This window comes from Ochotona curzoniae, unplaced genomic scaffold, assembly GCF_017591425.1.
Source record: "Ochotona curzoniae isolate NIBS_2020 unplaced genomic scaffold, NIBS_Ocur_1.0 scaffold_4701, whole genome shotgun sequence".
In the NCBI taxonomy this organism is placed as follows: domain Eukaryota; kingdom Metazoa; phylum Chordata; class Mammalia; order Lagomorpha; family Ochotonidae; genus Ochotona; species Ochotona curzoniae.
This window is the reverse complement of record NW_024467122.1, coordinates 46,849,473-46,874,852: the sequence shown is the minus strand read 5'-3', so window position 1 is coordinate 46,874,852 and position 25,380 is coordinate 46,849,473. Positions and strand designations below refer to the sequence as shown.

Sequence of the window (25,380 nt, the reverse complement as noted above, 5' to 3'; positions counted from 1 at the left end):
TCTGCCTTCACCTCCCCTGTTCCTTAACAAGGTATTGGAGATAAAATTCCTGCTTGACCTCTTCAGAGTGCTCTCTTGCCTTGCGCCACACTGATTGTGGGACAGGAGTAGACAGCTGAGCTTAGAAACACCAGTCTATGTCCTCCAGCTTTTATACCTGGAGTTATTAGAAAAGACTGTTTTGTTCAACTGATATTGCTACTCTGGTAATATGAGATTTAGCTATCTTGTGACTTAAACAAGAATGCCCATGCCCATCCACAGAGAAGAGGAAGAGTTAATGACATTGCTTTGATGCATATGGACCAGCATTGCCCTGAGTCCCAGATCTGTATTTCTCATGAACTTTTCATTTTATGAGCGTGTGTGTTGAAGCTTAGGTCACTCATACCCTGAAAGTGATACCTAATGTAACTAATGAGCAATCTTACGTGTTTCAGGAATCCAACATGTTAGCCCCGTGAGAGTAACCGGAATAACGAACCAACTCTGAATTCTCTTGGTATTTATATAAGTTCAGAAATGATTGTTTCACTATCAGACACTGTTCAGTTTATCCATATAAGCACAGAAACCTATTGATAGAGCTCTTTACTGGGCAAAGTTAGTCTTGGAAAGGTGACATGGAGAGGGAAAGTGGTCAGATAGGCAAACCTTAAGGGGAAATCTGAACACATCCTCTTGGCTCCACAAGAATCATCTCTCTTCTACACTCGCCTCTGCTGCTCAGGACGTTTGTCGGGGCTCAATGAGGCAACATGTCCTCTGTCTCAAGTGTGAGGGATGGGAAGAGGATGCATCGTAGCTTCCACAGGATACCCCTGTTCAGTATCTTGGGCAGAATGTTGACAAGGAGATCTGGGTTTATAAAACTTAAGTGGAAAAACACATAGCCAAGCAGTCTGATGAAAAATAGGGTGGTGAAAAAGACATAGCGGGAGATTCTGAAAGAGAAAGCCAAGAAAATTAGCTAGAGGATAGGGAACTAGTAGTATTCAGTGATTTCTGAATGCGTATCTGGCTCTTTCTTGATACTCAGATGTCACCCATTGATTGTTGTCTGATTCTCTGATCACCCTTTATGTAGGCAGCCTCATTCCACGAGCTGACCACTCATTTATTCTCTCCCCATCACTCTTTTCTTTGTAGTATTTATCACTATCTAAAACAATCTCATTCCCTTATTTTTGATTTAGTTGTGGCAAATTGTTTTCCAAAATGGTTCATCAATTTGTACCCCACTAACAAGGCAGCTGTTTCTGGGGAGCCACGTCTTCTCCAACACTTGATTTTCTTGGATTTTTAAAAGAACTTTGCTGGTCAACTGAATCTAAAGTAATATCTCATTGCCACCCTGATTTTACATTTCCCTGCTGAACAATGATGCTGAATGTTCACAGGTTTATTGGCTTTATCTGATCATCTTGCCCATTTTCCTTCTAGATAGTTGTTGCTTTTCTTTCTGATTTATAGGAGTTCTTTGTAAGTTCTTGTTATTAATACTTTCCCATTTTATGTATAGTTATGTATTCCTCCAACTTTGTGATTTCCATTTGCTTTAAAATGCTAAAAAGCAATAATCCTTAATTTATAAAGGTCCAGTTTGCCAGTATCTTCTTTAATTAGAACCAATGTATCCTGAATCCTGTTTGAAAACCATCCTTACTCCAAGGCCGGAAAGATGTTCATGTTTTCTGTTGAATGTCAGTGATTTTCAAATATGTCCACATCACAAGTACACCAGATGGGCAAATGGCAATGTAGGAAAGCAGGAGAAACAAAAAAGCAAGGTAGCATGACACGTCCAAAAGAACATAATAATCTAGAAATTAGAACTTGAGCTGAAGGAAATCTATATGTTATAACATGCCAAAGTAATAATTATAGGGAAATTCAACAAAGTGCAAGAGAATATATGTACACATATTAAAAATGAGGAAATCAATACAGGACATGGATGTTACTAAGAAAATAAAACTCAGTAAGAAGAGTCAAACAGAAGTTTTGGAGATGAAATATTCAATAACTGAAAAAAGAATGTGATTGAGAATTTTAACGTCAGAATAATACATGTGAAAGACGGAATTTTTGACCTTAAGGACAGGAATTTTGAAATAACCCAATCATATAAAAGTAAAGACAAAAGAATAAAAAAGAATAAAGAATGTCTACATAAAATATGGGATACCATTAAACAACCAAATATCCATGTTATAGACATTTCTGAAGAAAAAGAAAATGAAAAAGGCATTGAGAACCAACCAAAGAAAATAGTAGAGAAAATTTCCCAGGTCTTGAAAAGAGACATAATCATCCAGATAGAAAGAAGGTAAAAGCTGACACAATCAAAAAGGTTTTCTCCAAGACATATTATCATCAAATATTAAAGACAGAATTCTAAAGACAGACAGTAAAAGCATCAGAAAACTAATCAGATTAACATTCATCTTCTCAGTGCAAACCCTACAGGCCAGAAGAGAGTAGAATGATATGTTCAAGTCCTCAAAAGAAAAAACTTTTCACTAAGAATATTATATATAGTTAAGTGACCCCTTAAAAGTGAAGGAGAAGTAACATATTCTTCAGATAAGCAAACACGCTGAGAATTCACCACAACCAAATCAGCCTTACAAGAAATTCTGAAGGATGGCCTGCATTAGAATTAAATATTAAACAAATGTCACCTCCAACCTCACCAGTAGAGCAGGTAGAATTGTTATCCAGTCAACAAAGTGACAAGCCTTTGATTTTTATATATCAATATTAACTTTGAATGTAAATGGATCAAATTTACCAACCAAAAGTTAGGCTGGCTGCATGGATAAAAAAACAAACAAACAAACAAACAAAAACCTAGACCCCACTGTACACTGCCTATAAAAATCTCACTTTGGAAAAAAGATACATACATACTGAAAGTACAGGATTGCAATAATGATATACCAGGCCAATGGAAAACAAAAGCAAGCAGGCATAACTATCCTGATACAAGATAATACAGACTTCAAATCAAAACCTATAAAAAGAGATAAAGAAGGACATTATAATATAGAAAATTCAATTCAGCAGGAATACCTAGCAAATATATATATGTGTGTGTATGTATGTGTATATATATGTGTGTGTGTATATATGTGTATATATATATATATATCTCCAATCAAACATGCGCAACAAATACTATTAGAGTTAATGGGAGAGACAGACTTCAATTCAACAATAGTGGATGATTTTTCAACATCCCACTCTCTTCAATGGACAGCTTATCCAGACAGAAAAAAAATCAGTATAATTGGAATTGAAACATATTGTTAAGCAAATGGACCTAATAGACATTTATAGGACATTTCACCCAAGGGCTTCAGATATACATTATTCTCAGTAACACACGGAACATTTTCTTCGATAGATCACATATTAGGCCACAAATCAAGTCTCTGAAAACATAAAAATATTGAAATCATGCTATTTATTTTGGATCATAACAGCTATAACTAGAAATCAAAGCAAGAACACCAAGGGAGCACTCAAATACTTAAAAAGTAAGCAACATGCTAATGAATGATAAATGGGTCACTGAGAAAATGAAAAAGAATCAAACACTTGCTTCACATAATTGAAAATAGAAACACAGCATGTCAAAACCTGTGGGATACCACAAAAGCAATATACCTCCCACTATTAAAAAAAAAAAAAAAAAGCTCAATGTGAATTAAAAACCTAACTTTGAGACCTGAGACTGTGACACTGTGGAAGAAAACAGAGGAAATGCTCCAAGGTGTTGGTGGAGGGGGTAACTTCTTGGATAAAACCCCTAAAGCAAAGGCAACAATAACAAAGCTGATCAAATGGGACTATACAAACTCAGAAGCTTTTGCATAGAAAACAATAATGAAGTGAAGAAACATCCAACCAAAGGGGGAAAATATTTGTAAAATACCTATATGACAAAGGACTTTTATACTAAATATATTAGCAACTTAAAACACTTCACAACAATAGCAGCAACAAACTACCAAACCAACTGAGAAATGGACAAAGGACATTGACAGTTGTTAAAAGAAGAAATACAATGGCCAATATATGAAAAATGCTCAAGATCACTAGCCATTAGGAAAATGCAAATCAAAACTACAGTAAGAAATAACTTCACTCCTGTCGGAATGGTTAAAATCCGAAATAGAGAGAGTAACAAATGCTGAGAGGGGGTGGAGAAAAAAATTATACACTGTTGGTGGGAATGCAAATTAGTATAGCCACTGTGGAAAGCAGCATGGATATTCTTTAAAAGCTAGAAATACACCTACTGTATGATCCAGCAATCCCACTACTGGGTTTCTACCCAAAAGACTTGAGTATGAATTAAAGAGATACCTAAACCATACTGTAAACCACTTTGATTTACAATCAACTATGGTGTTGTTCATCACGAGATGGATGGATAAAGAACATCTGGCATACATACATCATGGTATATCATTCAGTCATTAAATAAGAAATTAAATTCTGTCATGTACCAAAAAAATGGACTCAACTGGAGCTCATCGTGCTAAATGAAACAAGGCAGACACAGACAGGCAAACATTACATGCTCTCTAATATGTGGGAGCTAAAATTTAAAAACAAAAAAGCAGAAGGAAAGAGATGTCCACATTTGTAAATTCAGTTTTGTAAAACTTTGTTTTATGCCTTTGTCAAACCAATCATTAAGAATGTTAATACTATAGTTTAATGATGTGTAATTTAAAATTTTCTGTATATGAGTGAAATCGTCCTTTTTCCTACTCAATGATTGTTTATAGACTTTGTATACCCACTAAAGATAGGTGTTGTTGCTTTTTGACTTGTTAAACTCCTTATTCAGTGAAGTATTAAGCTTTTTTAGTGTCATATAAATTTAAAGTATGTTGTTTCAGAAGGTTAACAAAAAAGAGAAGAAATGGAAAAGGAATGAGTGGGAAGGAAGGCAGAAAGGAATATCATTTTGTTCTTAGAATTGTATCTAAAATTCACATTGAATCTGATTTTAATTAAAAATTAAATGGAATGAAAAAGTTTAAAATGTTAAAAAGTAAAAAAGAATTATAAACAGTGACCTCTTACAAACCATTTCCTCTTAGTTTCTCTAAAACTGGATAAAATGTGTATGTTATGTGACCAATATAATATACTAAATATTACATAATATTCATTCCCAGGAAAATCCCAGGAGTGACCTAGCCTTTTAATTTCTTGAGTTACTGCCAATAAACCAGGGCTCCATGGGATAATTGGAGCAGAACAAGGGGAAAGGCACCTGGGGTTTGAAAGGAAGAGCTAGATTTATATGATATTTTTTGTCAGGCTCCTTCCTTTCAGGATGCCACCTGTTAGTAAGGCAGAGAACCCTTTTGCTGGGCAATCACAGCACGTTATTTACTGGACATTGCTGTTAAAAGAGGTCAAAAAGAGTAGCCTAGGGGTCCTGAAGAAAATACTGCTAGTCATTTCAAGAACATTGTGTTTAGTGATAACAAAATATGAAATACTTCATTTATGTAGTGTGAAGAGGCTATTTTCCTTACACCAAGTTTTACCTTTAAGCACCAATAATTTCATCCTTTTGATGAAATCATTTTGATGGAATCATTTTGATGGAATCATTTCTAAATTGTATTTCATACCACTTTGAATATATATATATTTCTTTATGCCTTCTTAAACAGGTTGTGTTACAATATGACCTTTTTCTGAACATCCAGGGTATCATGAATATTAATTATACTTTGCTATCACACTGATCCCCCAGGACTAATATCCACTTGGGTGTTTTATACTTGAGTTCTCTTTCTGTTTAATAAGTATTTTTTGAACAATTTTTGTGAGCTGGATACTGTTAGGTGGCTTTTTTCACAATGACTTTTTTTTTTTTAATCTTCTATATGCTGTTAGGCAATGAAATTTTTTATTCTAGCAATTCACTCCCAATTTCTAATCTGCTGATGCTACTGGGAAACTATACACATTAACAGAATTCAAGTGGTTAAAGGAAACTTTTTGAAATTTGTCACATCTCTTTTAGATTATAAACTTTTGTTTCTTGTTACTACTGGCTATTGACTTCTGATACTGGAAAATCGAGATTATGAATTGTCCTTAGACATGACTTGAACCTGCTTCTGTGTGCGTGCACACACCTGAGGGATGGAGAGAGAGGAAGAGTGAGAGACAGAGTTTGAATAAGGTTCTCCTTGACTGGATTTTATGCTCTGCCAGCATGGCTTAGTAGAATGCTTAGTTTTTCAGGAAGTTTATCCCAAGATATTTTACTCACCTTTTACCAAACTGTATTACCCTCTTTCCATTAGAATTACCCTGGGAGAGGAAAAAAAGACATTGATAAATGAGCAATTCCTGGAAAGTATCATCTCTGTCAAATACTATTTAGTAAGCTCCTAGGCATGTTATAGTCGAAAAACCTTTTATAATTATTCTAATGTGCATAAGCAGATGTACTTTTATGACAGAAGTTTTTATGTATTATTATTGTTATTTTATTACCCTTTTAATGTGCTGAATAGCAAAGTAAATTGTAGTAAAGTAAGAAGTAGGATTGGGTCTAGAAATTGCTGATCTCACTGAGGGAATCTGAAGAAAGAGTGGAATTACCTCATTGCTTTGGCTGCTACACTCTTTTCTTGCAGAATTCATGCTCAAGACTTTTGATCTAAAGGGAAAAGAACACAAATAAGGAACGAGTAATTTATATTCAAAAACAGTATACTTAAAAGTAGTTTTATATTCTGGAGTTGCACTGTTCAAAATTGTATTCACGGGCTCTCTGTATTTATTTAAATGTAAATTATTTAAAATAAAAATTCAGGGGCTGGTGTTGTGGTAATATGGGTTTAGCCACCATTTTCAATCCATTATCTGATATTATAGTACTGGTTTGATTCCTGGCTGCTCCACTTCTGATTTAGTTTCCTGCTAATGTGCTGGGAAAGCCCAATTATTTTGATTCCTAACACAAATATGGGAGACCCAGGGGAATTCTTGGCTCTTCTTTTTGTGCTAGTCCAGCCCTGGCTGTTGAGGCCATTGGGAAATGAACTAGTGGATTGATGCTTTCTCTCTCTATGCCCCTCTCTCTGCCAATCTGCTTTCCAAGCAATTAAATACAAGAAATATTTTTAAAGAAATCAATAAAAATTAAATTCCTCAATTGCAGTAGCCATCTTTCTAGTACCTAGTGGTCACATATACTTAATGGATACCTATTTTATAATACAAGGAATTCTACTGGGCAAGCCTGTTCTAGAATTTTAGTTTAACAGTCAAGCCATAATTTAATGCTTTACTGGGATCTTGATAAACTTGTGTCTAACTAGTGTTATCTCAAAGCACCAATACCCCGGATCCAGGCCACAGTTCATAGTTGGCTCACTTAGAGGCTTTAGTTTCTTATTCTTAATTTCAAAATTCTAAAATATTAAATAATTATTTCCTAAGATATAACTTATATATAGTTATATGTATGCATATCCTGAAAGCGAGGATCAGATAATGGTGACAAGGTTTTTGGTTTTGGCTTCTGACCATTTGCAGTCTTGACAAAAAACAGGGACTTTTTTTAGGGGGAAGCTTTTTTCTTTACTTTCAGAGTTTCATAATTTGTTAGCTGTATTGTGTATATATGTTGATTTCATGCTTACCCATGTGATTGGTGTTCTGTATATTTTAGAGAAGTAAGAAAGATATGGGTTTTAGGACTTTTCAATGAGGTATAAAGAATTCTCTACTGATCAAGTTCTTGACAACTAGTTCTTTTTAAAGTACCTGTTTCTTCCCTTAATATAAACCTACATAATGATATGAAAATGTGGGTCAGCATTGTGGTGTATAGGGTAAAAATCCATTTCCTGTGACATATGGGCACAGATTTCAATATTAGCTGTTTCACTTTTGATCCGGTACCCAGATCATGTCTGGGAAAAGTAGCAAAGGATGACGTAAGTGTTTGTACTTCTGCTATGCAGGTGGAAGATGTGAATGAAGTCCTGGCTCTTGGCTTTGACTTGGCACATTGCTGGCCCTTGCAGCCATATAGGGAGTGAATCAGTGGATGGAAAAATCTCTCTCTATCTGTCTCTACATCTCTCTGGGACTCTTTCAAGCAAGTAAACCTTTAAAAATGCTGTTATAATTTGATGGTTTATAAACGGGGACGTGTTTCTGAAGTCTTTTAGAAAGGCTGGGAGAAAGGCTTTGTCATTGTAAGATTGTGATAATCAAGATTGTGTTAGATTCAACCAGATTAGTAACACAGAAAAAAAATATGATGTTGGACTTGTTCAGTTCTAGAAAGGAATTGGTCTGAGAAAGGTTTGCTCTGACTCAGGCTGAGATGGAGTTACCACTAAAACCAGGATGTTCCTTTGTTTGCCAAAGCTCACACTTCTCTCTCAAGGAACCGAGTCTCTAGTTCTTCTTGTATTTTCCGCAAAGTTTCTTGGTACCTCTTCAAAGCAAAATAAAGGAAGCACAATTATTATTTAGAAGCTTTGTGATTTTTTTCTATGCATGACACATACCTTTTCTTATAAAGCATCATGAATGTGCTCCATATGTTAATAGACCCCACTCACCACCCCTCCTGCTCTCTTACTATGTCTCACAATTGGAGAGATTTCCGGGAGAAATTGGGATTATCAACATCAGAAGTATTTACTATTACTTTTAAAGCACAAAGATTAGGAAGTCAGGGCAATCATTTCCAGGGATAGAGCAATCTTTGTGATGGGAGTATTGATGACCTTGAAGTCTCTACAGAGATATCTGGAGGACTTGAAATTGATTTATCCAATATTCTTTTTACAATCTTGTTTTCATTTCCTCCTGTACCTTAACAAACTCTTTTTCTATCCCTTTACGAAGAATCTGTACCTTTATGCAGATAGCTTGGTCTTCACAGAGCTGGGCCACAAATGTAAAGTCCTCCATTACCTAGAACCCAAAAATTTGTTCTGAAAATGCTGTCAGTAAATTGCTGTTAAGATAGCACATTTGTTTTCTCCTGTGTGTCCCAGACCATATGTGGTTTTCTCAAAATATGTTTTGTGCTATATGAATTTATTTTGTGCTCTCTCTTTCTCTTTTAAGGGTCAATAACCCATATGTTATACTTCAAATGAGAATTATTTGGGGGGCAAGTGGGAGAGGGGCAAACACTGTGTAGAAGATATGCATTATAGAAAATAACCTGCACAGAATGTTAACGAGGAGGTAATGTAGGGGGATTATGTTCTCCTTTGGTTTTATTCCTTTTCCAACCCCACAATCATCTTGGATCTTGAACCTTATTATCAGTCAGTCATTTGAATTTAGATTATTTGGCTGAAGATCCAGTTTACCTTTCTTCAGGAGAAATAGTATTGAGGTTATGTTCTTACCTTGACCAAGTCTTTCTCTTGGTCTGCACAGGAAGCTTCCAGCTGCTGTAATTTAGCCTATAAGAAAGGAATGAGACCAGTAATTCAGCAAGGTGAACCTACAAGGAATGCTATCTCAAAGACTATCTGGTGGCTGTTGAAATGCACAGGCCTCACTAACAGATGTCTTTTTGAGGGAGGAGATAAATCAGTTTGTACCTTTGGTAGCAGCTTTATAAACCTACTTTTCTATACTTTGCAAGCATTCATTTCGTGCTACCATCACCCCTAAACCTAAATTCATATATTTTCTCTTTTATGTAACCATTTACCATAAAACTAACATAAGTCTTGAAAATGCTCACTCTTGGGGCTGGCAGAGTGTTACACCAGGCTAATCTTCATATTCCATGTTGGCATCTCAAATAAGCACTGGTTGATCATCTCAGCTCTGACTGTTAAAGCCTTTTGGAGAGTGAACCAGTGAATGGAAGACCTCTCTCTCTCCATTTCTCCATTTTTCTCTGTAAAAATCTACCTTTCAAAAAAAAGTAAATAAATCTTAACTTATTTAATAAATAAATATTATCCTTTTCTGTTACAGATTCCAAGGGTTTTGCTAATTCCTCCCCCCCCCCCTGCATATTCTTCCTTTTTTGTGTCCTTAAAGTGTTGGTAAAAGATTGTTCTGTATCTGCTCTTTTACTGGAACCAAGCAGGGAAAGCACGGTACTGAGCATACAATATTGAAATGTCTGTGAGCCCCTGTGTGCTCACAGAGCTGATGTTCCAATTGTGGGAAGTCACTCACAATTCAACACGATTATTCCATGAGGGAAATAAAATGAGTGATGGTAGTGGTGGTGTACAAGGCTGATGTGAGAGGTGGTGGTAGGTGGCTGGCAAAAGATTTTCTCATGAGGTGATACTTAAACCAAAACCTAAAAGATAAATACTAGCTAAATGGAAGGGGGAAGTTTTAGCCAAGGTCATGACCATAAATGAAAATAACTTTGCTGTGTATGGAAAAAAAAATGTGTTACTGGAGCACTGGGAAGACTGGGAGAGAAGTAATGAGGGCTGAAGGGTAGACAAGGATAAGATTATGCAGGGACCTGCAGCAGCTAGAAAGTGTTGAGCTTTTTATTACAATTTTGGCCTGGAGAGGGATTGAAGTATCAAGACACAATCTGCTTTGTGATTTTAAAGAAAATTCATTTCTGTGTATCGATAATAGATTGAGAGTAAAGATAGCAACAGCGATACTAGATAGATGCTGCTGAAGTTGTACAGATGAGAGGTTCTGGTGGCTTGAAAAAGGTAACAATGATAGCAATGGAGAGGAATTGATACATTCGAGTATATTCTGGAGGTGGAGCACACATGAACAGCCTTCTTGGCGTTCTATGTTCTGTTGTCTCCACTTTCATCTAGATACCTTTATTTCACATCTGGACTCTATACAGTTACTACCTAGTTCAATAAATTACACCCAGATCTGGTCCAGCCCCAAGTGCTAAGTGCTGTATTTTGAAGCCAATGGTGTGAATGACAAGCGGTGGAAGCAGGCACTCTTTAATGCAATGAAAAAGATTGACAATATACAGAAAGAAACAAAGCAAGGATGATACTATGTACTTCACAGAATTAGAGATATCACATGAGAATTTTGTAAAACATATGAGCAAAACAGAGCAGTTCAGTGATTTAATAATGCATTGTAATTCCTTGGACCTGAGCTGACTGCTGTCAGTAAAATAATTTCCATGATTCGGACAAATGCTGGGACCCTATCACTTGAGTTCACCTTACATAGATGGTAAGCCAGACTTTATCTAGATGTTAATCTGTGAACAAATTTAAAGTATCACCACTCATTAATGATGGGTTTGCCTTCAGAAAAAAAAAAATCTTTTTTTTTTTTTTTTTTTTTTAGTAAGAAGAAAAGGGAAAATAGATCTGATTCTGGGCCACTGCAGTCATGGCTGTGTAATAAAGGGTCTTAATCTTTGCTAGATGTAACTCACGTTTCTTCCTGATCTATGTCAGGATCCTAATTTCTTTGTTTCCAGATAAGCTTCCTGAAGGAACACACAGACATTCAAGCTTGCTTCATACCTTTGACCCTCATGTTTGTGGGCCAGCACAAGTTAAGGGAATAGCTCCTTCATACTTTCATTTCCTATTTCTATTTTCAGCATACCCAAATCTTTTGAGGAATCATACAGAAACAATAGTAGGAGCTTTGTGGAGAGGGGTGGAAAAATCCCACACCCTATGGAACCGTACCATAAAATTCAAAATTAAAAAAAAATGGGGGCTTTAGAAGGCCAGTTTGTGTTAGGTAAGGGAAAGACAACGATGTGATTCTGGAGAAGGGATTGATAACGAATTTCCTGCTCCCTAAATAAAAACAAATACTAAAATTCTTTCTTTCTTTCTTTCTTTCTTTCTTTCTTTCTTTTTTTTTTTTTTGTATCATGGAGGATGTACATGGAGCCAGATCCTTCGTTCTGGAACACAGAGAAATGCTAAGTACCTTAAGTAGGTAGATGTCACTAAATTCTGAGTTACTAATTAAAGGAATTGTTTTCTACACTGAACTCAATGACAGATCTGAATTATCTAATAGATAAAAAACTTACAATTGTCTCACTATTTGTTCATGCATACACCTCAGCCAGACTTTGAAATAAACTTTATAATAAGGTTTTAGTCATTCAAAAGAGAAAATAATATTTTATATACATTTTCTCCATAGACTTCAAACTGTGGCTTGGAGGGAATGGTGATATTGTCCCACTTTACACACCAAATTATGTCTTAAAGCCAGAATTTAAACTAGGGATTCTGATCACCAGAAACATGATACACAGTTTTACCCTGTTCTTAGTAAGAGAGAAGAAAAAATTTAGTTCAGAATGAAATTCCTTATTTATTAAGAGCAGAGGCGTGTTTAGCTCTCAGTTGCTGAGGTGTAAGCATGACCTATTTGAAAACTATGAAGAAATTTATCTCAATATTGACAGTTGTTCCCAACCTGACAGTTTGTTTCTGGTAACATAGACTACAGCCCATTCAAGATTGTTTTTGACTCTACCTTCGACTCTTCAGGGGTTCCATCTAGATTGCCTTGTTCACTCATGGTTATCTTTTGAGATTTCCTTGTAAGCTATAGTTTCAAATAAAAATACATAGAATAAGAAAATTACAGGAGGAAAAATTCTCTGGTATGTAGGGAATCAGTAAATGTGGTGTGGATAGCAGCCACCAGGAACTTGGCAGATAGTTGGTGCCCTGGGTGGAAGCTTCCTTGTTCTACCTTCATTTTCTTCCTAGTCTTAGCCACCAGATTAGAGTTCATTCAAGGCAGGCATGTTTTTCTGAAAATCTTATCTGTGCTGGGTTACTACGGGTTGCATGACTGGGTCAGATAGTGGTTTAATCATAGAGTGGATCACTACTCTGCCTTTTGGCTAAGATCAAGTGTAGAATCGTAGACAGTGGATTAATCATAGGAAGTCCACTGTGTTCTGAAGAGAGGTCAAGGTAGAAGAAATTTTTGCCTGGACAAGGCAGAAATTAACCTACCACCACCAAAATCCCAATCTGTCACTTCAACAGAGCATCTGTTGAAATTCGTTTGCTCACAACTGGAAGAGGAAGTTAGGGGATCACTGAACACCTCGTCCAGTATTTTCAAATTCTATTTGCAGAGAAAATTCGTGGCATAGTCTTTATGAGCTTAGTCCCAGTAGAATGGGTCAGAGAGCAGTATCCACTCCAAATATAGACCTCTCTTACATATGGCTTTCTCTGTGGTCAGTTTTCCACCTTTGTCTTTTCAATAATTGGGGCTATTGCAGCAACACAAAAGCCCTAACCTACCTTTCTTTGAAGCTCTGTTATGCTGTGGACCAGAGTCTCATTTTTCCTTTCCTGTGGACAAAAAGAATAGAATATGTCTGGATGCTGTCATCTGCTTTTAGTCAATTGCTCATATCATCTCAGTAAGATTTTCCTACAAGAACTCTACCTTACTTACATAATGTCATATGTATCTACCTGTAGTTTGATTTCAGTACGTGCACACATACAAAGGATATAGGTGCCTGCTTGTGTAACTTCTCAGTATTAAATATTATCAAAGTAACCTTGCGCTCCATTCCTTCTCTTGCATGCATGGACGCATTCTGTTACTACTTTTGAGTTGACTACTTTTTCATGTAAAAAGGACAAGACCAACTTATCTGAAAGTTGCTGAGGGACAGGATGGGGAGTAGAATCTATTAAATAGCTCTCCGCAGCTCTTCACTTACAAGTCTGGATGTTTCTTCTTCCAATTCCTGCAAGGCTCTTTCCCTTTCCATGGTGGTACAGTTCTCCTTTTCCCACTCCTCATCTTCTGCTGAGTCTCCAATTTGCATGATCTCATTTTCCAGCCTGGGTGACACAAGCACGCTCCATGAGGACCCATCATGGGCACTTTCAGAACTGATAAAACACAGATATCAGTTGTAAGGGTAGTTCAAAGGAAATACTCTTAAGATTCAGCTTGGAAGCCCTTCTTTACTGGATCCACAGAATTAGAAACATGTCAGAGACACCAAAAGTTTAAATATGCCTGATTCTCAAGACAAGAAACCCAGTGTTTTGTCTACTCAGTTGAGTATTATCCAGTTTTCTAGGGACCTGTTTGAAATTTGCTATGTTCAGCTTTGGAGTCACAGAGAAATGACAAAAAATTAAGAAATTTCCTGATACACAAGAAATAAATCTCTAAAAGAAAACTAAGTGAGTTTTAGTCTCTTCTGTCACTCCTGCCTTTGGATGTGGAGCTTCTGTCATGAAACCAGCATACTCACCTCTGGATCTCACTTTCTTTCTCATGGATTTTGAGGAGAAGTTCCTGATTTGCTTCATCTATTCTCTGCATATCCTTTTCAAGGTCCATGTTCAGACTGATAATATTCTTTTTTGACTGGGCCAATCTTAAGATTTCCATTTTCTCTGACCTACAGATCCAGCCCCCAAAATGAACAAGGGTCAGTTATCTTGAGCACAGTAACCATTGTGTCTAAGGGAATATCTAGAATAAACATCATTCATTAGCTCTGGTTTTCCTCAGAGCTTACCTTTCTTTTTTCACTCTTGAGAAATATTACTTGTTAACCATGCTGAATAATTTGTGTCGATAGGTCTCAACTTGGTAAGGCAAATTTTTCCCATGATGTTCCCTCCAGAGGGCTCCATATAATAATGATCCTTCACTCTGGTTTTATGAGAAGCTTTGCTTCCCTTAAATATTTCTTTGCATTGAAGAGAATTGTTTCTTTTTAAACATTTATATTATTTATTTTTATTGGAAAGTTAGATGTACAGAGAGAAGGATAGACAGAGAGAAAGGTCTTTCATCCACTGGCTTACTCCCCAAGTGGCCACAATGGCCTGAGCTGAGCTGAGCTGAGCTGATCTGAAACCAAGAGCCAGGAGCTGGGACCCTTCTCCAGGTAACCCACGGGGGTGCAGGGTCCCAAGGCTCTGTGTTGTCCTTGACTGGTTTCCCAGGACACAACAGGGAACTGAAAGGGAAGTGGAGCTGCCGGGACATGAACTCGTGTCCAGATGGGATCCCGGCGCACTCAAGGTGAGGACTTTAGCCATTAGGCTATCATGCCAGGCCCAAGAATTGTTTTCTTAACACTTTTTTTCTTAAGTTGTTCACTAAATTTACTCATAGAATGTACGGTTATTGAATATGTTTATCTAGGGAATGGACTTTCATTTCTGATCGGGCTTGGCTTCATGCAGAGGCATGAGAGATTTCTACCAGTATGATAGGGTTCCAGCATTTCCTGCTCCAGTGCTTCTCTGCTGGTCTGTTTCAAAGTTTGAGGCCTCATCATGACAGTTACTCCCTGTCATGCAGTTATCCTCCAGGCCGAGCATCCACAGAAGCAATCATATTTTTCAGAATTAAATTTGAATGAAATTATGATAAGCCTAGTGTAGACTAGAAAGCATACCTGGCATATGGCTGACTCTCAAGAAGCTTCTTTTTCTTGCATATAAATAAATTCATTAATTTGTCTTTGGATTAATTAACTAAAAATAAAGTGGTAAGAGCAAAAGATTTTGGGGAGTGGAAGGGGTAAAAATGAAGGATGATATTAAAAAATAAATGCTTGGCCCGGAACGGTGGCACAGTGGTTAAGGTCCTCGCCTTGCACGCCCGGGATCCCATATGGGTGCCGGTTCTATCCCGGCAGCCCCGCTTCCCTTCCAGCTCCCTGCCTGTGGCCCGGGAAAGCAGTCGAGGACAGCCCAAAGCTTTGGGACCCTGCACCTGCGTGGGAGACCTGGAAGAGGCTCCTGGCTTTGGATCGACATAGCATCGGCCGTTGTGCTCACTTGGGGAGTGAATCATCGGATGGAAGATCTTCCTCTCTGTCTCTCCTCTCTGTATATCCGCCTTTCCAATAAAAAAAAATAATAAAAATAAATCTTTTAAAAAAAAATAAATGCTTGTGGAAGCAGGTAGGAGGAGTGACAGATGTAATAGAAAGGGAGAGGAGGACTGGAGAATAAGGGAAGGGTAGATCTAACACCTTGTTCCATAGAAACAGCTTTCTATAATTATGTTTACTTACTCAAAATCCAGCTGATCTTCCTTGCATTCTTCCATCATGAAGTCCCTAAAATACCACAGAGAAATATCTAATGAATTAGGGAAATGGATGCATTCATGAAGCACAAAGTAGCCAAGAAACCCTAAAAACAGAAATTGACTGCTCCCTTCAGCCCACATTTTGGTTATAATTAAACCCAGCTTTTTTCTCAATTCTATCTGATTGTATTTCACTAACAATACAAGGATAATATTGAACAATTCAAAGTGAGCTTGTAGCTGATGTATTCAGAGAGGATTTACCAACTCAAAAATCTTTGAAAATTAATATAAGGGAGTGTGAAGAAATAGAGGTCATCAACTGTTTTTAAACCCTTTTTTGCTCTGGGCTCTATAGACATGGATATAGGTAGATAACCGCCATGAAAAATAATCACCTTCTTGTAATCTAGAGGAATTTTTAGAAATGAAAGTAGATGGTATTAAAGGGATATTAACACCAAGTAGAATAAAATTCTTTGTCTCTGTCCTTAGTCTCTATTTTTCTATTATTTCACCTCCCTTCTGATGTGTAGTGTCTTCCTGCTTCTGCCCTAGTCAGTCAGCTTCTGAAGAGTCTTTCTGTACTGGAATCATCCGAAGGAATCTCGGAACCTTTCATGTGTGAGAGGTCATGACTCTTCTATTGACATAGGATTGGGTGGGGCAGCATGTCACAGTGGGGAGGTAGCCACTCAAACACCTTACTATTACTGTACAGAGTTCAGAACTGATGTGGCCTCATGCACCTCATGGTTGAGTCTGCCCTAAGCAGCAGGGTTTTATTTTTTATTATTATTATTTTTAAAAGATTTTATGTATTTGAAATATGGAGTTAAAGGAGAGAGACAAAGGACAAACACACACACATTCATACACACAAAGAGAGCACACGAGAGAAATCTTCCATTTGCTAGTTCACTCCTCAAATGGCTTCAGTGGCCATTAACGGGCCAGGCCTAGGCCAGGGACCAGGAGCTTCATCCATGTCTCCAACATGGGTACAGGAGCCCAAGTACTTGGACCATTTTCTGTTACTTTCCCAAGTGCATTATCATGGAGCTGGATTGGAAGTGGGCAGCTGGGACTTGAACCAGTACTCATATAGGGTGCTGGCATCTCAGGTGCTGGCTAAATCAACTGAGCCACATTGCTGGCCACCCTTAGGTAGGTTTAGTGGATTTCATTTATGGGAAAAACTAATAGGTATCCTCTCTTTTAATTTGTCTGGCAGATATGGGTTCCTTGCTGCCCAAGTGTAACTAATATGGGAACACTTGGGACACGTTACCAGGAGTTAGATCTCTTTCTGCAGCCAATTAGTTACTCAGTCATTCAACAAATATTAAAACACTGAAAGGGTATCCATGACTACCAGGCATTGTTGTAAGTCTTAGGGATGAGAGAGTAAATAAAATATCCAGGGTTTGCTTTATTGAGTTTACATTCGCAGGGGTGTGTTGGTGTGTGTGTGTGTGTGTGTGTGTGTGTGTGTGTGTGTGTAGGGGCAGGGAGCAGGGAACACAATAAAACAATTTGGTATGATGAAAGATAGATATGGTGGAAGAAGAAATTTAGCATGCATGTTTTGGAGGAGGGGGGAATGGGAGGACAGTGTGCGTGATTGTAATATTAATATGGTGGCAGAGGGAACAGCTGAGCATGCTTAGACTTGGCACTGGGATTGCAGATGTGTTAAGAGGCTTGTTGGGCAAGAGAAGACCTTGGGTTATGTTGAAATTGACACAGCATGCAACAGATCCAGAAATACCAAGTGGAAGCATGAAGGCCTGAAGCTTTTCCCTGCTATACTTTACAGAAGCAGTTTTCCACGCACCTGTCACCATCTAGGGAAACAGGAGCGTTCTGAAGAGAAAGAATCTTCCTGAAAGTCTGAGAATGACTAAAGATTTTCAAATTGGCAAAGTCTGTGATATCTCAAAGTGACTCTTTTCTGCCATCTTTATGAATAGTAACTAGAGGGAAAGATCAAATCAGTTACAAAGTATAAAGAATCTATTACTTTTGTACTTCCGTGTGTGTGTGTGTGTGTGTGTGTGTGTGTGTGTGTGCAGTTGGATAGATTCTTTATTGTGTGAGAGTCATAAGAAACTGTAAAGTTTCAGATCTCTACTTAGTAAGGGGCCACATTGAGTAAATTTGTGAGCCCGAGTGACTTCTGAACATACTGTAGTTTCTAGCAAACTATTTGTAAAATTAATGGCATCTGATGACCCCCATTACCATCTCCCTTCTTCCTGAAAGAAGGCATTTCATTGCTTTATGAAGCTGTACACAGAAGAGTAATTAAGTAACAATTCAGGCCAATGGCCTCTCTCAGGGATTAATGGTAGGGAGAGTTCATTAACCCCAGCTGGTTATAGCTTATCCAGGAAATGCCCTGGACCAAGGTTATTCTAGCTATTAATGGATTGGATAGGGACTTTAACTGGGACAAAAATAAAGCTCTGCCTCCTTCCTGAGGAGCTTCTCTCCTTGAGGGGCTACCAAAGACGTACTGGTATGAACAGCAGAACCCCAAGCTCCAGGCCTTGTGTGGGATAAGGACAACAGATTGCTATCAGCAGGAATTGTTAAATCAAGGTAAAAACAGGACCTTGGGGGCAAATTAAGGTCTTTGATATAAGCCTCCCTGCTATTCATGAGATGGTTTGATTAACACCCAGTGCAGCTTTAGAGCAGCTGTTTTTGCCTTGTTAACTTTTCTATGCCATGTGCTGCTCTGCACACAAGACTTGCTAAGAGGCATTTCACCTTTCACTCCACAGTGGACCAGAATGCAGTGGCCTTTGTGTGAAGAGGCTGTTGGGCAAACACCTGCTCAGTTTGCCAGCTGGGCATTCAATTCAGGTTCTGTTTGCTGGGCTTTTGCCCTTTATTTGCCTCTGTAAGGGAACCATCAAGTACTTGAGCTAAAATGGAAATTGCCCAGGCTCTGGCCCTTTTAGATGCTATAGTGAGGTGGAAAGCTGCTGCTTCGAACCTTGCCTTGTTCTTGTTTCAAATGTTGGCAAATTCCTCTCAGGTATATTTATACGTGAGGCTAATTTTAAGACTCACAGACAGGCATAAATTTGGAACTTGATTTTCAATCATTGTTCTTTGAATACAGACTCAAATATGCTATTTTTCTTACATTTTTTTCTTATGGGCTTAGGTATCTTAATTTTTATCCCAGGTTCTTGCCCCAACTTAGATAAGAACTCAAGGCAGAGGCATTCATAGATTTCACAAGAGCAGGATCTGTTTAAAGGAGGGAGAATGAACATACATTCACATGTGAGTGTGCGCCATCCTGGATGGAGAGAGATTCCGCATAAGTAGGCTGGAGAGTTGTCTAAGATAGGATAGTGAGAGAGGAAGCATGAGAAGGATCCCTAAACATTGTCAGGGGCAAAAGATCTTTCCCTGCTCATGATCAGTTTTTTTTTTTTTTTAAGATTTTATTTTTATTATGTTTTTATTGGAAAGGCAGATATACAGAGAGGAGAGACAGAGAAGAAGATCTTCCATCCGATGATTCACTCCCCAAGTGAGCACAATGGCCGATACTATGCCAATCCAAAGCCAGGAGCCTCTTCCGGGTCTCCCACGCAGGTACGGGGTCCCAAAGCTTTGGGCCAGTCCTCGACTGCTTTCCCGGGCCACAGGCAGGGAGCTGGAAGGGAAGCGGGGCTGCCGGGATTAGAACCGGCGCCCATATGGGATCCCGGGCGAGCAAGGCGAGGACCTTAACCACTTGTGCCACCGTGCCGGGGCCCCATGATCAGTTTTGAGGTAGTGCTTCATGCTTTAACTGAACAAGCAAACTGAGTGAAGTTTTACCATGTAAAGTCTTCACATGGAGTGTAACTTCCATTTGACCATCATGATTTCTTCTCTTTCCTGGTCCCAGTTGAGACACAGGTATATCCTGGGAAGGTAAGTGTAGTAGATTGACAGGTGAAAGGATAAAGTTGTAAAATGGGGCTTCCAAAAATTCCAGCTCACCAATTTCTGTCTAACTCCCTCCCTTATACACTTTGCTCTCTTTTTAATTTTTAGTGACCATTTTTGTACAAACTCTAGGCTTATAAAATCTCTGAATTTCCCTGCAGAGTACTATTCCCCTAGCTTTTTCAAAAGCAGAAACACGAACTATGTGACATATGAAACAGAGCCACGGGGAGAAATAAGAGCAGAGATAAAGACAGAAAATGTGGTCATTAGTTACTGTTGTCATTTGTCCCAAGTCTATGTTACTTATTTTTTTTAATTGAATCATATATATAAGTCCAAACTCAATTTAACAAAATTTAATATCCAGTACATTATATAGTTTGAACTGGCACAATGTTACATGAATTTTCAAATTTATCATGCCATTAGTAGCAAATAAGAGAATCGAGATGGCTGAATAGGGTAAGGACATGTTTAAACAGAGAATCATTAGGCAGGGTGAAGCAAAGAGGGCACATTCCAGGAAACAGGTGAGGACAAGCCAAGCAGAGGGGCACCTGGAGACTAACGGACATGGGAAAGCAGCAGAGACAACAGTATGATGTTGCAGTGACCAGATACCCCAATGGCAGTGGTCAGCAAGTGGTGATCTGGAGTTTACCAGGAACTCAGGAGGTTTGTCTTTCTGTGACTGGGCTATTTCACTTAGCATAATGTACTCAATCTCATCCATGTTGTTCAATAGTATTGTATTATGAATATGTAGCACTTATTTGATCCATTTACATAGATGGGTATTTACGTTATTTTCATGTCTTGGCTATTGTGAATAATGGCAATATATAATTAGCAGTGAACATGGAAGTGCAGATATCCCTTCAACACATTGATTTCAGTTTCTTTATATCCAGGCCCAGAATAAGGTTACTGAATCATGTGACAGTCATATTTTTAAATTTTGGAGGAACCCCAAACCATTTTCCACATTTGCTGCACTAATTTTTATCCCTCCCTTTCCTGACAAATAGATGAGTCTACTTTATCCCCACATTCTCTCCAACACTTATTTGAGTTCCTGCGGGTTTCTCTTGACTTGGTTAATTGTTTCCTTTGCTGTGCAGAAGATTTTTAGTTTGATGCCATCCCATTAATCTGATTTTACTTTCGTTGTTTGTGCCTTTAGGATCATACTAAAAAAATATCAACGCAAAACCCTATCATGAAGCTTTTCCGCTAGTTGTTTTATAATTTCAGGTTATCTATAAGAAAACCTCAGATAGTTTGAAGAAGTAGAATTAAAGTGTAAATTTACTTCTTTTCCATCCCCCATACGTAGTATTTTTTTGTAATATGCACCTTCCGTGAGCTTTTTGAGAACTGCTCATATTCAAGTGTTTAATAGCTTTATTTTTATATGTTTAGTATGAAATAAGGACCTAGTTTCATTTAAAAAAATATTAATTTTACTTGAAAGTTGGAATTACAGAGAAAGTGAGAGAGAGAGAGAGACAGAGAACAGAAATTTTCCATCTGCTGGCTCATTTTCCAAATGGCCACAGTGGCCAGACTGGTTTGGTTTGAAGCTGGGAGCCATGAGATTCTTCCAGAGCTCCCTCAGGCCATGCTTCACTTCTTTCCCAGGACAATAGTAAGGAGCTGAATCAGAAATGGAGCAGCCAGGATTGAACTAGAGCCCATATGGGATGCTGGTAGTGCAGAAGAAGTAGGATTAGCCTAATAGGCTATATTTTGACTCCCCAATTTAGTTTTCTGCACATGTATATCTTATTTTTTCTGTTACTTTTATTGAATTAATGGTTCTTTCTCCATTGTGTGTTCTTGGCACCTTGATCAAAAATCTTTGACTGTATAATTACATAGTTGTGGTTGGATGGCTCAATATATCCTTTTCTTCTAGGTTATTCAGTTTGTTAGCATATACTTGTTCCTAATAATTTCTTATTATCCTTTGTGTCTTGGTGGTATTAGTCATAATACCTCCTCTTTTGTTGCTGATTTTGTTGATTTGGGTAGTCTCTGCTTTTTCTTAGTCAAGCTGAGTGCTTTCCTATTTTAACTTTTAAAAAAACTTAGTCTTGACTTCTTTCCCTTGCTTTTCCCTAGTCTATTTTACTAGTTACTACTTGAGCTTTGTTATTTTTCTCTTTTCTGCTAACTTTGGGCTTAGTTTGTTCTTTTTCTGATTTCTTGAGGTGCAATAGACTACTTGTGATCTTTATTGATATATAGGCTTTTTTGTTAAAAAAATATTTTTATTGGTACGGTGAATTTATAGACAGAAGGAGCGACAGAGAGAAATATCTCCCATCTGCTGGTTCACTCCCCAAAGGGCTGCAGTGGCCAGAGCTGAGCTGATCCAAAGCTGGGAGCCAGGAGCCTCTTCCTGGTCTTGTGTGTGTTCTGTGTGTCTTTCAGTAGAGCATATGGGATATAATGTTCTGTATTTGTCTTTTAGATCTATTTGATCTAACATGCATTTTGAATCTAGTATTTCTTTCTTGATTTTCTGTCTAGGTTTATCTCTCCGTTGCTGATAGCACAGTATTGAATAGACCACCATGGAACAGTAGTCTGTGTCTCTCAGATCACTTAATAATTGTTTTTTGTATTTAGGTGCTCTTATATAAGTGCATATTTAGATATGATTTTTAATCTATTTCTGGTAATTCAACTTCTTTAATATTATGTCTTTTTATAGTTTTTGATTTAAATCCTGTTTTGTCTAGTACATCTGTAGCTACTTCTGCTGTCTTTCAGTTTCTATTTTTGTGGAACGTCTTTTTGATCCCTTCACTTTGTCTATGTGTCTGTGTGAGTGCCATATGCTCAGATATTACGTTTAAATATTAATCCAGTTGCTCTGTGCTGTTGTATTGGATTATTTAATTCCTTTCCATAGAAGGTCACGGTTGGTAAGAATTCACTGTTGCCATTTTGTAATCTGTTTTTGAATTGTTCTCTAGGCTCTTTGTTTCTTCCTCTATTGTTATCTTTGTGTTTTTCTAGTCTTCTGTGATGGGATGTTTTCAGTCCTTTCTTTTTACATTTTTGTGTAACTAGCATAGGTTTTCAATTGATGGTTACCATGAAGATTTCATAAAATATCTCTAAAGTAAGCTAGACTAAATTGTTAACAATTTGCTTTTAGAGTTGTACAAACACCCTATATTACTACTCTCTGACCCTCATATTTTATGATTTTGATTTAAATTTTTTTAAAAAAATATTTTTCTCTTTATTTGAAAGGCAGAGAGAGTAAGAGAGGCAGAGAGAGAAATTGAGAGATTTTTCATCTGCTGGTTCACTCTTCAAATGGTCTCAGTGGCCAGCGCAGGACAAGGCAGAGCCAGGAGCTTCATCTGGGTCTTCTACTTGAGTGTGGTAGTATTTCTGTATTGAGGCTTACTGGCTGTGCTGAGCTACTTTTTGGGCTTTGAGGTCAAATGGTGTTGCTGGTTGTGCTCCATAGCCCCATGTGACCATTCCTGGAGCCCAGTGTCAGATGCAGATGCTGGCTGGGTTCTGCGATTACCTGTGATTGGGAAGGATTGTGCATTATCTTCCCATATTGAGCAAAACTATTGTTAGGTATTTTCAATTGGGCAGAGATGTGTAACAAGTTATCTGCTACTTGACCAGGTGGAGTAGAAGGGACCAAAGATTTCATCTGTGGATATTTGTGGACTTGGACTTTTTTATTATTCTGGCTAGAATTAAATATATCACTCAAGTTTGTGTGCACGCACTGCAACTGGAATTGAGTGGGAATTGGTACCCTACAGTTGCCTTTTGACCTGCAGAGGACTTAATGAGAGCGTTTGTATTGTGTGGAAACCCCGTGCACAGTGTTTCCCACAGCATGATGCTATTGGCGAGTTTCTCTGGAGTGGCACCTCCATTGACTAGAACATGAGGAACATCAAGATCAGCATGCTCATTTTATTCTTTTTTCTAACTGTAGCTCTGCAGAAATTCCTGATGTTTCTTGTGGCATAAGGCAGTAATAAACCTGCCAAGAGTTCAGAATGGTGTGGTGACTAAATCTCTCACTGTAAGGTTCAGGAGAATTCGGTGTGTGTGGTGCTCAGGGAAGGGGCAGCACAGTGAGAGATTATTTCCTCTAGCATCTGACTGTCGCTTATCTGAGTTCTGTGGTCCAAGTAAGTGCTTCTACCTCACTCTAACAGTTTGGAATTTTTATGACAATGCTGTCAATTACATGTTTGTTTTTATTTTTTTTAGGAGTGAAATAATAAAGAGAGAGGAAGAGGGAGAAGGAGACAGAGAGGCAGAGAAAGGAGGGAAGGAGAGAGAGAGAGAGAAAGTACTTCCCAGCTGGTTTATTCTCCAAATGTCCGTACCAGCTGGAGCTGGGCCAGGCTGAGACCAGGAGCCTAACTCCATCCAAGTCAAGTATTGGCGCCATCATCTGCTGCCTCCCAGGATGTATGTTTACAGGAACTTAGATTGGAAATGAAACAGCCAGGACTTGAACCAGGTACTTTGATGTGGGATGCAGGCGTCCCAAGCAAAAGCTTTATCTGCTATATAAAGGCTTATCCCCATGATAATATTCGTGCCTGAGAATGGCTGCTAGTCAGATTTATGGGGTGGGACTGGGGAGGGAGATAAAGGTAGATAACTCTTATTTTGTTTTCTTGTTGATGCCACTCCATGGTTTAGTTTTTTTTTTTTTTATTGGAAAGGCAGATGTACAGAGAGGAGGAGAGACAGAGAGGAAGATCTTCTGTCCGATGATTCACTCTCAAAGTGGCCGCAACAGCCAGTGTTGAGCTGATCCAAAGCCAGGAGCCAGGAACTTCTTTCCGGGTCTCCCATGTGGGTGCAGGGTCCCAAGGCTTTGGGCCATCCTTAACTACTTTCCCAGGCCACAAGCAGGGAGCTGGATGGGAAGTGGAACTGCTGGGATTAGAACCGTTGCCCATATGGGATCCTGGCACATGCAAGGTGAGGACCTTAACCGCTGCGCTATCGCTCCAGGCCCATGGTTTAGTTTTAATTGTGAAAGTATAGAGAGCCTATATGGGATCCCCCAGAAGAGCTCCTGGCTTCTGGGCTTTTGCACCAGCCGTTGTGGTCATTGGGGAATGAATCATCAGATGGAAGAGCTCTCTGTCTCTCCTCCTTTCTGTATATCTAACTTTGCAATAAAAATAAATAAATGTTTAAAAAAAGTATACAGGGATTTAAGAAAATTCTAAGCAGATTTCCAAATAAACTATAAAATCTTACAACCTTTATTTCAAAATATGTTTCAAGTTCATGTTTTATCTTATGTTTCCCTGATTTCTTATTTCACAT

The 25,380-nt window shown here is 38.2% G+C and overlaps 1 protein-coding gene across 2 annotated transcripts; it reads right to left on the bottom strand.

The window, feature by feature from the left end:
• Positions 1-578: 578 nt before the first annotated feature.
• TMCO5A (transmembrane and coiled-coil domains 5A) lies at positions 579-16,673 on the bottom strand. 2 transcript variants are annotated; one of them, XM_040969184.1, is made up of 12 exons: positions 16,599-16,673; positions 16,061-16,107; positions 14,276-14,425; positions 13,730-13,904; positions 13,299-13,349; positions 12,511-12,582; positions 9,432-9,488; positions 8,926-8,985; positions 8,436-8,500; positions 6,649-6,706; positions 6,314-6,354; positions 579-944 (listed from the first exon to the last, which is right to left on the bottom strand). In XM_040969184.1, the coding sequence occupies exons 2-12, from the start codon at positions 16,096-16,098 to the stop codon at positions 746-748; spliced, it is 966 nt and encodes a 321-aa protein (XP_040825118.1). In that variant the 5' UTR covers positions 16,099-16,107; positions 16,599-16,673; the 3' UTR covers positions 579-745. The 2 variants fall into 2 exon arrangements, with proteins under 2 accessions (XP_040825118.1, XP_040825119.1); XM_040969185.1 differs by having other exon boundaries at positions 13,730-13,853.
• Positions 16,674-25,380: the final 8,707 nt, after the last annotated feature.